This window comes from Strix aluco, chromosome 12 (genome assembly GCF_031877795.1).
Source record: "Strix aluco isolate bStrAlu1 chromosome 12, bStrAlu1.hap1, whole genome shotgun sequence".
Lineage (NCBI taxonomy): Eukaryota > Metazoa > Chordata > Aves > Strigiformes > Strigidae > Strix > Strix aluco.
The window spans coordinates 4,047,398-4,060,366 of record NC_133942.1 but is presented as its reverse complement, the minus strand read 5'-3'; the positions used below and the strand labels follow the sequence as shown (position 1 = coordinate 4,060,366).

At 48.2% G+C, this 12,969-nt stretch overlaps 1 protein-coding gene across 1 annotated transcript in view; it reads left to right on the top strand.

The window, feature by feature from the left end:
- Positions 1-1,396: 1,396 nt before the first annotated feature.
- TRIP4 (thyroid hormone receptor interactor 4) overlaps positions 1,397-12,969 on the top strand; it is a 33,532-nt gene continuing 21,959 nt past the window's right edge. The window contains exons 1-10 of the mRNA XM_074837325.1: positions 1,397-1,534; positions 2,182-2,348; positions 2,564-2,700; positions 6,104-6,337; positions 7,268-7,346; positions 9,025-9,154; positions 9,465-9,680; positions 10,227-10,353; positions 11,074-11,261; positions 12,360-12,484. Of these exons, the coding sequence (XP_074693426.1) occupies positions 1,449-1,534; positions 2,182-2,348; positions 2,564-2,700; positions 6,104-6,337; positions 7,268-7,346; positions 9,025-9,154; positions 9,465-9,680; positions 10,227-10,353; positions 11,074-11,261; positions 12,360-12,484 (1,489 nt within the window). The 5' untranslated portion in view covers positions 1,397-1,448. The remainder of the gene's footprint in view (positions 1,535-2,181; positions 2,349-2,563; positions 2,701-6,103; positions 6,338-7,267; positions 7,347-9,024; positions 9,155-9,464; positions 9,681-10,226; positions 10,354-11,073; positions 11,262-12,359; positions 12,485-12,969) is intronic.

The window sequence follows — 12,969 nt, the reverse complement described above, 5'->3', positions numbered from 1 at the left end:
CTGGAGCACGGAAAGACCTGCAGTATGTCACATTTTGGTCCAAGACACTTTTTTTTCCTGCACCAGTGTAAGTTCAGGTGGGTTCAGTGTAAAGTCACAGGGAGCAGGGTTGGAGAATTGCTCTGGTTGGAAAATGATGTTTCTTTGTGGTCTTTTCCAGCAAGATCTGTTCCTGAATCAAACGCACTGCAGGACTGGGCAAGCACTGTGGTGACACACCAATGGACAGGCAGTGCCAGAAAGTAATCCAGGTCCCTGGGGAGCAAGGTCCAGGTCCCCGGGAAACAAGGCAGCAAGCCAGGAGGGACACAGAGGCAGCTCGGGAGCCCAGGTAGGCACGGAGCCCGGACACCGGCAGTGCAGGGATGGGCCCGTTTGTGATCTCCTGCCTCCAGCCTATGCCTGGAGCTCCCTCTGACGTGCAAGTGAAGTCTTGCTGTATGAAGGTTTAGCTAAGCAGCACAAGGGGGGGAAGGCCAGGCACCCTCGATTTCAGCGAAAGAGCATGTTATGACAAATTAAATCAACAGACGCCCCAGTATGAGGCTCCTTGGTGGCAGCTGCACCCTGCGAATGTGACGGGAGCTGTGCAGGCAGTCGAGGCCTCGCTGTGCTTTAGCCTGGCAGCTTTGTCACTTTCTGACACCCAGCTGGAGCCGTATTTTTTGCAGGAAATCACACCATCAGTTGTCCAGCGTGTCCAATGTCTCAGCGGCTGTTGGTCCCAAATACATCCTCTCCCTTTCCAACAGTTATCGCTCTCGTTATCTTTTAATGTTCATCCTAATGTGTGTTTGCTTCATCAGGCTTTTAGTGCTGGCTTCTTTTTTTTTTAAATGATGGCCTAATTCTCCATTCCCTTCTGTCTTGTGGTGCTGGCACATGTGAAACGTGAGCTAAGAATAGTATGTTTTTACTTTGTTTGGGATGTGGTTTTGGTTTTTCAAGAGTAGACTATCACACCTTAAGCCTAACCCTAAATATTCCCTCCTCTCCCTACAAGCCCATGTAGACTGGTGAGCTGCACTTTCTCTTTCATGCAAATTTACACAGTTTCTGGCCTTTGCCTTCAGCAGAGCTTTCGAGCAAGAGCAGAGCTGGCTCCGCAGATGCGTCCCACCGGGGAGCCGAGGGTCGGGAGCGGGATTCGGAGCTGGGTGTTGCTTTGGCAGAGCCCTGCGACCACCTGCTGTGGCACAGGGACGTGGGCTGGTGGAGAAGAGATTCGGGGAGGCAGCGAATCTGCCTGTGGGTGAGGAAAGCTTCCCTCTTGTTAAATAGTCCGCAGGTACGGTCAGGTTTGCGAGGAGTTAGGAGCGCTCTGAGGGATGAGGCTCTCCCCGTGCGGAGAGCCGGGGCCCGGAACGGTGGCGCCGCGGCCGCGTTCCCGGGGGGACACACACGGCGTTGGGCCGGTGCGGCGCCGCTTCCCTTCCCCCGCGCGGCAAATGGCGGCGCCCAGCCCGCTCCTGGCCTGGTGCGTCCAGCACCTGCGCGGAGACTTCGGGCTGGATGTGGGCGAGGAGGTGGTGAGGTGAGCGGGGCGGGGGGGTGGGACGGGGCCGTACCCCCCGCCGGGGCCTAGCGGGTCCCTGTGACAGGCCGCGGTGGCCCCTCGCGTCGCCTCCGGGTCCCTCTCGGCCCCACGGGCCAACACACAGGGCAGATGATGCTTTCAAAGCCACTCTCGGGGGACCCGGCGATCTCGCCCGGGGTTGTCCCACGGGTGAGCGCCTCGTGAGGGGGCCGGGGGCCGCGAGGCGGCGGGGAGGGGTGTGGGGTCCTCGTGGGCAGGTGAGGAAGGGCACGCTGCTGTCTCCTTGTGTTTAAGCAGGAGCTTGTTGGTTTGTGGTTAGATTTTTTTAATGTGATTTGGTGGGAACTGGAGTCTCGGGGTGACATTTTTAGTGTTTGGCAGAAGGGTTAGGGGGGATGTCGCTTTGTGCTGGAACAGGGGGAGAAAGATAAGTTGCCTTGTGTTTTTTTTCACTGAAACAGCCACAGGGGATTTCCCAAAGTATCTGTCTCAAAATCTGACTTATAAGCCGATTTCTTACCATGGTCTCTGCAGAAGCCTGATATGAAGAGGAGAGATAAATTGCATACGTGTGCGATTAGATGATAGGTTTCCTCAGGACAGAAGCCCCCTTACCCATTTTTCTCTATCCTGTCCTTTCGCAGGTACATCTTGTCAATAACAAATGAGGATGAGATCCGGGAGTATGTTGTTGACCTCATTCAGGGGACTGATGGCAAGAAGAGTCAGTTTGTGGAAGAACTGCTGGCCAGGTGGCGGAAATCCTCCCAGCTGCTGTCTGAGCCTTTGCCAGCATATCGGAAGAAGGACGGTGAGTGGTATGGCAAGGAAGGAATTAAAGTCCCAAATTAGGTTGTCTCAGTTATTCTGTTGTAAACAATTACGTGCGACGAATGCCCATGTCTGTTCCTGTTTCTGTTCGTCGTGACAGCGTAAAGCCTGTTTTCATTCACCTAGAGGAGTTCAGGGACATCTTTCTCTTGTTGGTAGTTACCCAGCCTTTCTTTTTCTTACGCACACTTCCAGAGACTTCAGAAGCGCCTCGGGTTGGAGACCAAGCGAAAAAGGGTAAACGCAAAGGAAGGAACAAGCAGGAGACACCCGCGTACGCTGAGCCAAGCGCACACGTAGAGGAAGTGAAAACCCCCCTGGACCTGGCCAAGGTGAGTGTGCCTGGTGTGCGAGGGCAGGCTGTGTGTCAGCGGGCGCTGAGGGCATGCTTTGAACCTGCGTCGTGGGGAAAGGTCATATCAAACTAACAAAAGATGTGATTGGAAAGCGGGAATAAGCACTCAGAAATAACGAATCTTCCGTTATCAGAGCCCTGACGAAGGGAACTATGTACCTGAAAGCATGTTTGTGTTTCCCAGCTATGTCACAGGGTCTAAGAAATGCTGGTCTCCCCCTGCGAACCCCCTGTTGTCTTATCTACAGCACAGCTTCTGTGAGATACACGTTTGTGTGTCTTTGTGCACTCCTAGATAGCATGCAGCGTGGCAGCCACAAGCTATAACCGGAGCAAATACTTTGGCAGGTGTTGGGGTGGGTGAGGGTCCCACACTGCAGGCGCACTGTCAGCGAGTTGTACGGTTACCCAGTTGCCATGAGAGGGGTAACTCTTTCTGTGTGTTGACTGTTCAAAGCTGTCTGTGGGTTTGGACAGGCTGGGCTTGTACCCTGTGTGTCCTGCTGGGAGTCTCACTGCTGTGGGGCAAAGAATATGAGGATGGGAAGAACGATTGTATATATTTGTGGAGAGTGTTGTATTTCGTTAACGGAGAGTAAAATAGTCATCTGGTAGTGATCATGTCAAAATGGATTTTAATCCCCCTCAAAGAAGCCCAGATGAGAGAGTGGACGATGGAAGTAGATGCTGTAATTAGTAATATAAAGTATTCTTTAAAGCAGAGATGTGAAGGTTGAAGAATTGAGGAAGCTACCAAGTGGGTAGAACATTCCTTTTTGCTGTATTTAAAACTTCCCAGTCACGCTGAGTAAAACTTTAATTGGCAACTGAAATATTTCAGGCTGCTTCAGAGAGAAACCCTTGGGCTTCCTAGACAGAGGAATCTGAGAGCTGTAGTGAGTGCCTTCCACTGAGCAGCAGCTATGGTTTGGCCAGTTCCCTCTGCTGTTCGGCTCCACTCCTGCACCTTTAGTGTTGAAATTGAGATGTCTGATTTTTGTGGAGATGTTGTTTTGCAGTATTCATAAACAGCCTGAGCTGCAATGAAAGAAACTGCATAGAAACACTAAAAAACAAGAAATCCTGGTATTGTCAAGCAGCAGTTGCCTTTCTCTGTGATAGTTAACTAACTTCTTGCAGCAGAACCATTTCCCACAGTCATTGCATCAGATATGATGATCTTTGCTGTTTAGTGTTAATTGCCTAGGCTGAATTTCTGGATTTTATTTCTGGTGTAGTGGGTTTTGCCTCAGAGCTACTTGCTGGGAACCCAAGGTCCTTCCTTAGGTACGGATCCAGGTGTGCAGCTGCAGTCCCAGGTTGCATCGAATACAGCAGACGCTCTATTGCTGTCTGAGTGCAAGAGTGTGCTCCACAGAAATAAGTGTGTGGAGGTGCAGCACTTGACTTACATCGTTAGACGTGCAGTGGAGTCCTTCATCCTGTAAACACAGAGCACGTTGCCCCTCCCAAAATTAAATTCCATGATTTATCCAGGTGCAACCCTGACTGAGCAACATTCAAATCCTGAGAGTCACGGTTGCACCTGAATTAATAGTGGAACTTAAATTTATGTTTTTAAATTGAAATTTTTGTAGCGGGGAGGCTGCAAATACTTAAAGTGTTTGTAGAAGTCTTTGTTTGTAAGACAAAAAAACACATTTTTTGAACTGGAGGGTTAAAAATGGACACTAATGTTCTATTTCCTTGTAGTTATCTTCTAACTTAATTAAAAAACCCTGAGGAAGCTCTGCCAAGCTTTCCTTAACCAAGGTTGCTTTATCTGTTTTTGTTTTGTTTTGTTTTTTTCATGGCAGTAGTGTTTGGATCTGGCAGCGACAGTAAAGCCAGTTGGGCAGAACTGGAGGAACTGGAAATGCTGCATCCACTTGTCACTAAACCAGTAGCCTGCTTCTATTGAGAGCAGGTGGAAAGAGTCAAGACAAGAGGTGTCCTAAAGCCGCAGCATGGACCGTCACTGCGAAAAGCAGCGTGGGAGGATGTGGGACGTAGAAGCAGTGCTAGCTGAGGTGTGGGTCAGGGAGCAGGGGTGGTTCTCTAGCGTGCAGCAGGCAGAGAAAGCGAGTTGTTCTGTGGTGGATGAAAACAGGCTTTCTGGGAAAGGGTTTCTGAGAAATCCTCTCTTCTATTGTTGAGAGAGACTGTGGAGAGGAGAGGCAAAGAAAAGCTGTGCTTGCGCTGCAAGAGGATTTTCAAGTGTGTCACAGATAGGACAGCTAAAGGCCAGAGAGTGCGTTTATGTTGGAGTGCTGCTTGCTGGAATAGATAAGGGTAATAAGTCCTAGTCTTTCTCGGTCATGGCTGGCGTGCAGTTCATGGCTGAAACCAGTCTCATCTAGTGTTAGGAGACAGGTTTGTGCCTGGAGTGTGTTGTGTGTACTTCCCAAAGCATCTGGTTTTGAGTATTGCCAGAGAAGTGGTAGCAGTTGGCTTTGTTCCGTTCCCTTGGAATGATTTCTGTGCTGTAATTAATTCCTGCAATTAACTTCTCAACAATTCACTTCTCATCCGGTACCTGCAGGAGATGTCGGGTGGGAGGAGGAACCCTTTGTTTCTTTGGTCAAGGTGTAAGGTCTGAGCGAGAAAACAGAGAACTCCACTATTAGATTATTAAGCCAGCTATCATCTAAAATATCGTGCTTTGTTTCTGATCAGGGTTTCTCTACCTCAGCCTGACCCAAAGCTTAGTCCCTGACCCAAAGCCTGATCAAATGCAGTCCCTGATTGAAACTCAGAGAGGTGAATCACAGAATCACTGATGCCAAGTCATGAAATGAGGAGGAGAATTTACATTACAGCTGAATACTTGAACATGCAGTGCATGAAAAACCTCTGCTCAGGTGGCCGTGCCGGGTGGAAAATGTAAAAAATGCTGAGTGGTGAACTGGCTGTGAATGAAGAGGTCCTGCTGCCACCAGCAGCTCTGTTTCTGGGGAAAGGCATGCACAGAACTTCACAGTCACAAATAGGGCATTGCTATTATCTAAACAGCCCTTGAAAATAAATCCGGGAGTAGCTGAGCTGCTGGTCGAAGCTGCTAAATACCTGTGAGTTGATATTGCAGGTCCGGAGGACTGACAGCACACCTGCTGTCTAGACCCAAGCAGTTTTACCTTTCAGAGACAGCCAACATCAACTGGATCAGCAACATCCTTATGTCCTTGCTTTGTTTAGATTCCTTGGACCTTTTCTGGCAGGCCAAAGCTTGTCTTCCCATTGAATCTGGGGTCTGGTCCAAGTTTCATTCCAGTTAAGCAGAATAACACTTGTCTGAGTCTCCCCAGCCTGTTCAAGGGTGGGTGCTTTCTCTCTGCCGCTGGTATTGCACTGTGAATACAGTTTATTTTTTTGCTTCTCAGGCACAGGAGAGCAGCAGTGGAGTCAGCAGCAGTAGCAATTCCTCTAAGAAGAAGCCCAAATACGTCAGCCTGTATACCAAGGAGGGGCAAGACAAGCTGGCCGTCTTGATCCCTGGGCGTCACGCCTGTGAGTGCCTGGGCCAGAAGCACAAGCTCATCAACAACTGCTTGGTTTGTGGGCGCATTGTCTGCGAGCAGGAGGGCTCTGGACCCTGCTTGTTCTGTGGTGCTCTGGTTAGTAACGAGGTGGTTTTTATTTGCTGTGCTTGAATGTGGCGTAGTTTGCTCAGGGCTTTGAAATGGCACGGGGCTGAATCAGCCTCTCAGATCAAAGTTCCTCTAGCAAAGTTCTCCAAGCTCTAAAGCTGGGCAGGAAAGAACCTGTACTATCTCCTTTTAGGGGAAGGAGAACTGCTGTGGCTTCAAGTCACTTTGTGTTTCTTTTATGATGTGCTGCATCGGAGAGCGAAGAGGTTTCCCTCATAATTTACATCACTTCAGAGCTTGCCTGATTTGTGACAGTCACCTGTGGCTGTCCTGTGCATCACCGTAGTGTGCAAAACGTGTGCAAGGCTTCAGCCCCATCTTGGGCCCAGCCCTGGTAGCCTTGTAAGGGACGGGAGATGTGGCCAGGGCCAGGGTGCTGACTTTTCTTCAACACTCGTGCAGTATGCATCATTTAGGGAACCTGTTACACCCTGTGTTTGGTTGAAAGGGTGCCTTTTGGAGAAAGGGGGCAAGTTAATGACAGCAGATTATGTAAGGTTAACTTCAGGAGAGAGGGGAATATTGTTGGGGTAAAGAAAATGTTTTAAACCAGATTGGTTGCTATTTTTAAAGATCTGTTTAGCTCCAGGTGGCCAGCCAAGATAGAGGACCTGTGTGTTCATCTGCTTGGGGAGGTTCTGAGTGCATTTCTTGTCCTTTGAGATCACCTAGCAGTGTGCCCACCCACAGAACCAAGGAAGACCAAGCTATATGTTTCTCATGAATTGCTTTTAGCAAAGAACTAGGATTCTCCCTGTGTAAATAGCACTGAAGGGAATGAGGTGTGGACTATGTTGGCCATTTTGAATGGCTTACCCTGAGCTGTTGTCCAAAGCTCTGAAGCTGGTCAAGCTTGTGACGTCCTTCCTAAGTCTTAATTTTCTTTTTTTCCCTTAGGTGTGCACTAAAGAAGAACAGGACATTCTTCAACGGGACTCAAACAAGAGCCAGAAGTTGCTGAAGAAGCTCATGGCTGGTCAGTAGCAATTATGTACCTGTAATATAATGAATCCAATCAGTTATGCAGCAGCAGGAGCCTTCCTCTGCCTCACTGTCCTACACTTGCCTTGATGTTGTGTAGGAATGAGAGTGTGTGTGTCCTCGTGTGTAAATTGTCTAGGTCCATTCGTCCAAATTATAAAATGTTGCTGGCAAAGTCTAAAGGTAATTCTCAGGAGCTGACACCTGAATGTTTCTCTGGGATGTAAATTACCAGGACGATTTGTGAACTTTATTTACTTCAGGCTTTACTGAGCCACTTGTGCTCATTGCTGCACGGTGTCTGTGGTGGGCATTAAAAGAATTGCTGGGAAGTTGGCTCCTTGTGTCCTCTCTGCAAGCACTCGGCAGCATTTCTGGACTTCAACAGAGGTGATAACTGTGAGTGTCAAATGGCAGTGTGTAATGTCCTTACCCAGAGGCCCCAGGGCTGCTCGTTAGGCATTCCTGAATCCATCACATGAACTGGACCATTGCAGCAGTCCTTGAAAATTAGGATAAGTCTCATGTGGAATGTGTGCTGTGGAAGATGAAGTGCTGCTATCTGATTTGCTAGGTCTAGAGAGGTGGTGGTTAATATTTTCTAATGACTCTTCTTGTCTAACACTTATCTTGGGAGCTAAAAATAGGAACAGAGCCAAGGAAAGCAAGAGGAAATAATACCCAGTCTCCCAGCGAAGACCTGTGCATTGTGGGGATGTTTGTCTGAGTTTAGCTGAAATACAGCCAAGGTCACAGTGTTCTTGGTTGAAAAATACACTTTGCTGGGGAAATATTTACTCTGGGTCTCAGTGTCAACTTCTCTTTAGAGCTGCTGAGATGGCAGGAGGTCCTGTAAGTCCTTGAGAATAACAGCTGATCACAGATTCGATCTGTTTATAATCTTCCCGTAGAGATCCTGATGTACTCCAGGATCCCCTTTTCTTACCCATTTTATTGGTCTTCCTTTCTGCCCCTGCCAGGTCTTGCTTTGTGCATTATCTGTGTAGGTGAAAGCTGAAAAAGAAACCTTTTTTTTTTTTTTTTTGGTTCCCTTTTGTTTGTTTGTTTGGGTTTTGGCCCCTTGCCAGAGATGGTAGGAAAGAAGAGATCGTTGCTGGGAATAGATTTCTCCATCACTAACAACAACTGGTCTGAAAAACCTGCTGAGGTGTGTTGGGGGAGGATTTCATTTGCGAGAGGCTCATACAGCAGCAGACAGAAGGCTTGCTCTGTCAGTGCAATTGTCAGTGCAATTGTCAGCGATCTGTCATGACCAGGAGTCTCTTTGTGGGGGTGACAACACTTAGGAGAGAATTTGGCTTTTAGGAGGGGACTCAAGGCCTGTGGCTGGTGATGGGCAGAATTTAGACTGCCCAGATTGTTAGGGAAGGGTGAAGGAGAACCAAAGACAAAGACCTTCTCTCTAAACACTACCTAGATGTTGTCACTGTGGTATTTAAATGCTTCCTCCTCTTGGGAGGAAGGAGTCTGTGAAAGGGGCTCGGGGGAAAATTGGGACTTGAACCTGGTTTGGAAAGGTGCTGATCTTGGTGCAAAGTTCTTCATTTAGCTCCTGGAATGGCATTTGTTTAGGGGGCATTTCTGCAGCCAGGCCCACCGAGACTGGGCTTTAAACAACTGACTACTGAGCTGTGATTTGTTTTCTATCTCAGGTGCTGAAAGTTCAGGGAATTTGGATGCCATAAGCAAAGACTTACTGCCTCGACAAGAAGCTAGACTTAAAGCAGGCCTGGAGATGGCTGTGAAACACAAAGACAAGTTGTTGGAATTTGACAGGACAAGGTAAGATACTGGCTGTGAGATTATCTGTCAGGCTAAGCTGCCTTGAACAGAAATGTTAGGGAGTTCCTTCTAAAACCTGGGCTGTAGCTACAGACACCTTAAGGTTGGCATTTGGTGGAACCAGGGTGAACCCCTCAAATGGGTCCTGTTTGGATGTCCTTGCTTTGTGTCCCTGACAGTCTGGCACTCTAGAGAGAGCAGAAAGGAGCCGGTAGGAAGGCAGGTTTGAGGAAGGCAGGTGTGGGGCAGGCAGTGCTGTGTCACTGTCTCACTGTGCTCATCCTCTACCACTGTGATTGTTTCTCACCAGCGTGCGTCGAACACAGGTCATTGATGATGAATCAGATTACTTTGCCACAGACTCCAACCAGTGGCTCTCCAAGCAGGAAAGGGAAGCCCTCCAGAAGAGAGAGCAGGAACTGCGGGAGCTGCGTCACGCCTCTCGGCTTGCTAAAAAAATCACCATCGACTTCGCTGGCAGACAGATCCTGGAGGAAGACAACAGCATGGCTGAATACCACAGCAAGTGAGTGGGAACTGGCGGCGTGAAGGCATGCCTGAGAGCAGGGAGGTGAAAATCGTTATGGATAGTGGTCTGGCTGAATCTGGAAGAGCAAGTGTAAGGAAAGCTGAGCAAGCCGATCCCTTGAAGGGCACCTCTGACACTAGGATGCAAGTTTTGTGTCCTTTTCTTCCTTGAGGGTCTTTTTGGCTTGCAGCGTATCATCTCTTTAAGTGCAGCTCTGCTGAGACCCTCTCCTGAGCCCAGCTGAGTGAGGCCTGCATGAGGTTTCAATAGCTGGCATGTCTGTTAAAGATAAAGCTGCCCTGGAAAGAGATGCTGTAGAAGACCTATCTCAACAGAACCAGTTAATCTCAAATTCAAACCAAGCTGAGCTTCTGCGGTACAGAAGAGCGACTGTTCGAACTACAAATCAGACCAAGCAAGGAAATCATTTAGTTAGGGGAGGTGGTAGAAAAATGCTTTGGGTCAGAAGCGTTTGTGCAGGAAGAAGGGAGATGTTGCCAGGGGGAAGCAGGGAATTTTAAAGCTCCTTGTTTGTGCTTACAGACTGGATGAAACCATCGAAGCCATTAATTGTGGCACACTGAGCAAGCCAGCTGGGAGCCCGGAAGCAAAGACGACTCTGAGTTCTGGTGTTTTAGTGAATCCCCGTCTTCTTCAGCCTGCTCCTTTGGTCAGTATGGGTTCAGTGATTTATTCCATGACTAACTTTGGGAGAGTTGAGTTTAAGAATTGTAAATTCTGGCCCATTTGTATTTCCTCTTTCCTCCCCTGGTCTGAGAGATCTTCATTAGCCATCTGAGTTGGGGACAGGGAAGGTTTGCCAATACCCTGCCCTCTTCCCTGCTCTTGGTAGGTTTTGTTGATGTGAGTTTTAGTCTCCTACCTCCTTTTCAGGAATGTGGAAGAATTTCTGAGAGTCAGCCTAAGGTTGGGTCACTTTCTGTGAAGCCTTTTCTGCCAGATTTCCAGTTTCCAAAGGGCATAATCTCTACCCTGTAATTCCACTTTAATCGTGGTGTTCTTGGTGCACGCTAAGCATTTGGAGGTTGGACGATTCCCCGTTTTGGGAGTTGATGGCTGTGAACATGCTTTGAAAATTGTATCTTCCTGTGAATGGTCTGAGATACCAGCAGATAGATTTAATCTTTAAATCCATAGTTTAGCTGTGATGCATAGAAAGGAAAAGCTGCACAGAGTGGAGCACAACCTTGCTTTTTCTACTGCCAAAGTGTGGCAAGTAAGCGCAGTGAGTTTGCAAGGAAGGAAGGGTGATCCCAATAAGAGTAGTACCTCTGGCCTTACACGAAGAAGAACTTCAAATAGGATCTGCACTTTGCGTTGTTTCCTAGAGAGGTGCTAACTGTTTTCTTGTTTCTTTTGATCACTGAAGTGGGTGGACCAAACTGGTTTGCTCCCGCACAGGAAAGCCATCCATTCCATGGACACTGGAAATGAGTCTGGCTCGGAGCGGAACAGGCTGCGGATTCAGGATCGAGAGCTGCAGGAGATCTCAGATGATGGTTGGTGCCTCAGCATGCACCAGCCTTGGGCTTCCTTGCTCATAAGAGGAATCAAAAGGTAAAGGGGTGGCTTGAACTGTGATGTATCCTGACCAGCTCTTGCTTCGTAGGTGGGATGGGAAGTTGTGTTCCTCAGAGGACCTCTGTGGACTCGCTTGCTTTTTTACAGTGACCGATAGGTCCAGGTTTGGAAACCATGCTTCCTCATCCAGTGTACTGATGGTTTGAGAAGCCAATGAATCCATTTTTCATGAGAGTAGCTAACCTGGAAGGTAAAAGTTTCTTTATAGTGGGTAAATTTAGAGAGAGACTGAGATTTCTACACTATAGTTGGGGTGTACCTTTCTGGAATTTGAAAGGCAAATAAGCTGAAAATGTGAAATATGTACTTCTGGTCGTCTTGTCCATCATAAAGAAGCCAACAGTGGCACCAGGCTGTGTTTAAAAAAACCAACCACATGCATACACCCATGCCACTACTTTCCCCCTCTGGGCTAGGAATCAGGTTACAAAGAGAGGCTCCTTCAGCCCAGCATCCCTGGCGTGTTAATTCACCTTTCCTACCATTAATATAGACCAAATGATCTTCTTTAGCCCTTTTTTCCCCTTTCCTTCACATAATTTTTCATTTCAGAGAGCAAAGCTTTTTCACTTCCCAAGCTAAAGATGCTGTAAATCTTAATGTGCCCGACTTCTGCATCCAGGTGGTCTGGGGGTGCTGTCAGCCACTCCGATACAGCTGCAGCGTTGATGCCTAGTGCCCATTCTGGGATCCCCAAGAGCTGCAGCTAACGACCACTTGGAACAGATGTGTGCTCCGTTATTGCTCCCTAGATTGCAAGCTTACCGTGCGTAACTTTCTGAGCTCGTAAGGGAATTGTATGAGCAGACTGTCCTGCGCCCGTGTCTGGCATACTGCAGGGAATTGATGTCCTTCTTTGCTGTTGCTCTAGAGCAGTGAGGACATGCTCTGCTTGTGGCATTATTTCTTGCCCATCTCACCTCTTCTCTGTAGTGCTGACACGTTGCTTGAGTTTAAATAGCCAGGGCGAAGCTTAGCAGCAGGAATTGCATAGCGAAACATTCAATTGAAAAATCTGTCTGTGTGGATGATTTCTGCTGAAATTTAAGTCCTAAGTTCTCCTCTGCTCTCTAGGGTGGAGGGCAGGACCTGGTACACATCTCATAGAGGGCGGTTATGGATTGCAGCTACTGCTAAAAGACCTTCCCCTCAGGAAATCTCTGAACTGGAGACCACCTACAGAATGCTGCTCCGCAAAGGTGAACTTCTCTCCTTGGATCTTTGTATTATTTGGTACATTGAGCCACGTAATGAGCAGTGTCAGAAAGCCCTCTCTGCTGAGCAGTTATTACTGCTTCGCTTTTTAACCTTCTGTTCTTGAAATTCTCTTCTTCCTTTCTGCATTTCGTCAGCTGAACGGGTACGGTGGCAGATTTTAACTCCATCCTTTAGCTGGTCACGTACTCCAAGCACAAATGCTGTCGCATTGTACCTGACTTCTGTGATAGCTTTTGACAGCAAAGGACTATTTTATTCTTAGCTCAAGCAACAAGCTATTGAGTGTGTGCATGCGTGCGTGTGAAGTGACTTGTGCTTCAGTCTGTTTACAGTGATGTTAAAGGCTTTTCATGTATTCTGACCTTGTGGAAATCAGGATTGGAAAGCTGCAGGTTCTCCAGAAGATGTTATGCTCTTCTGTGGGTAGGAGGATGCTGGTGGCTGCACTGCACGCCTCTTTGTGCAG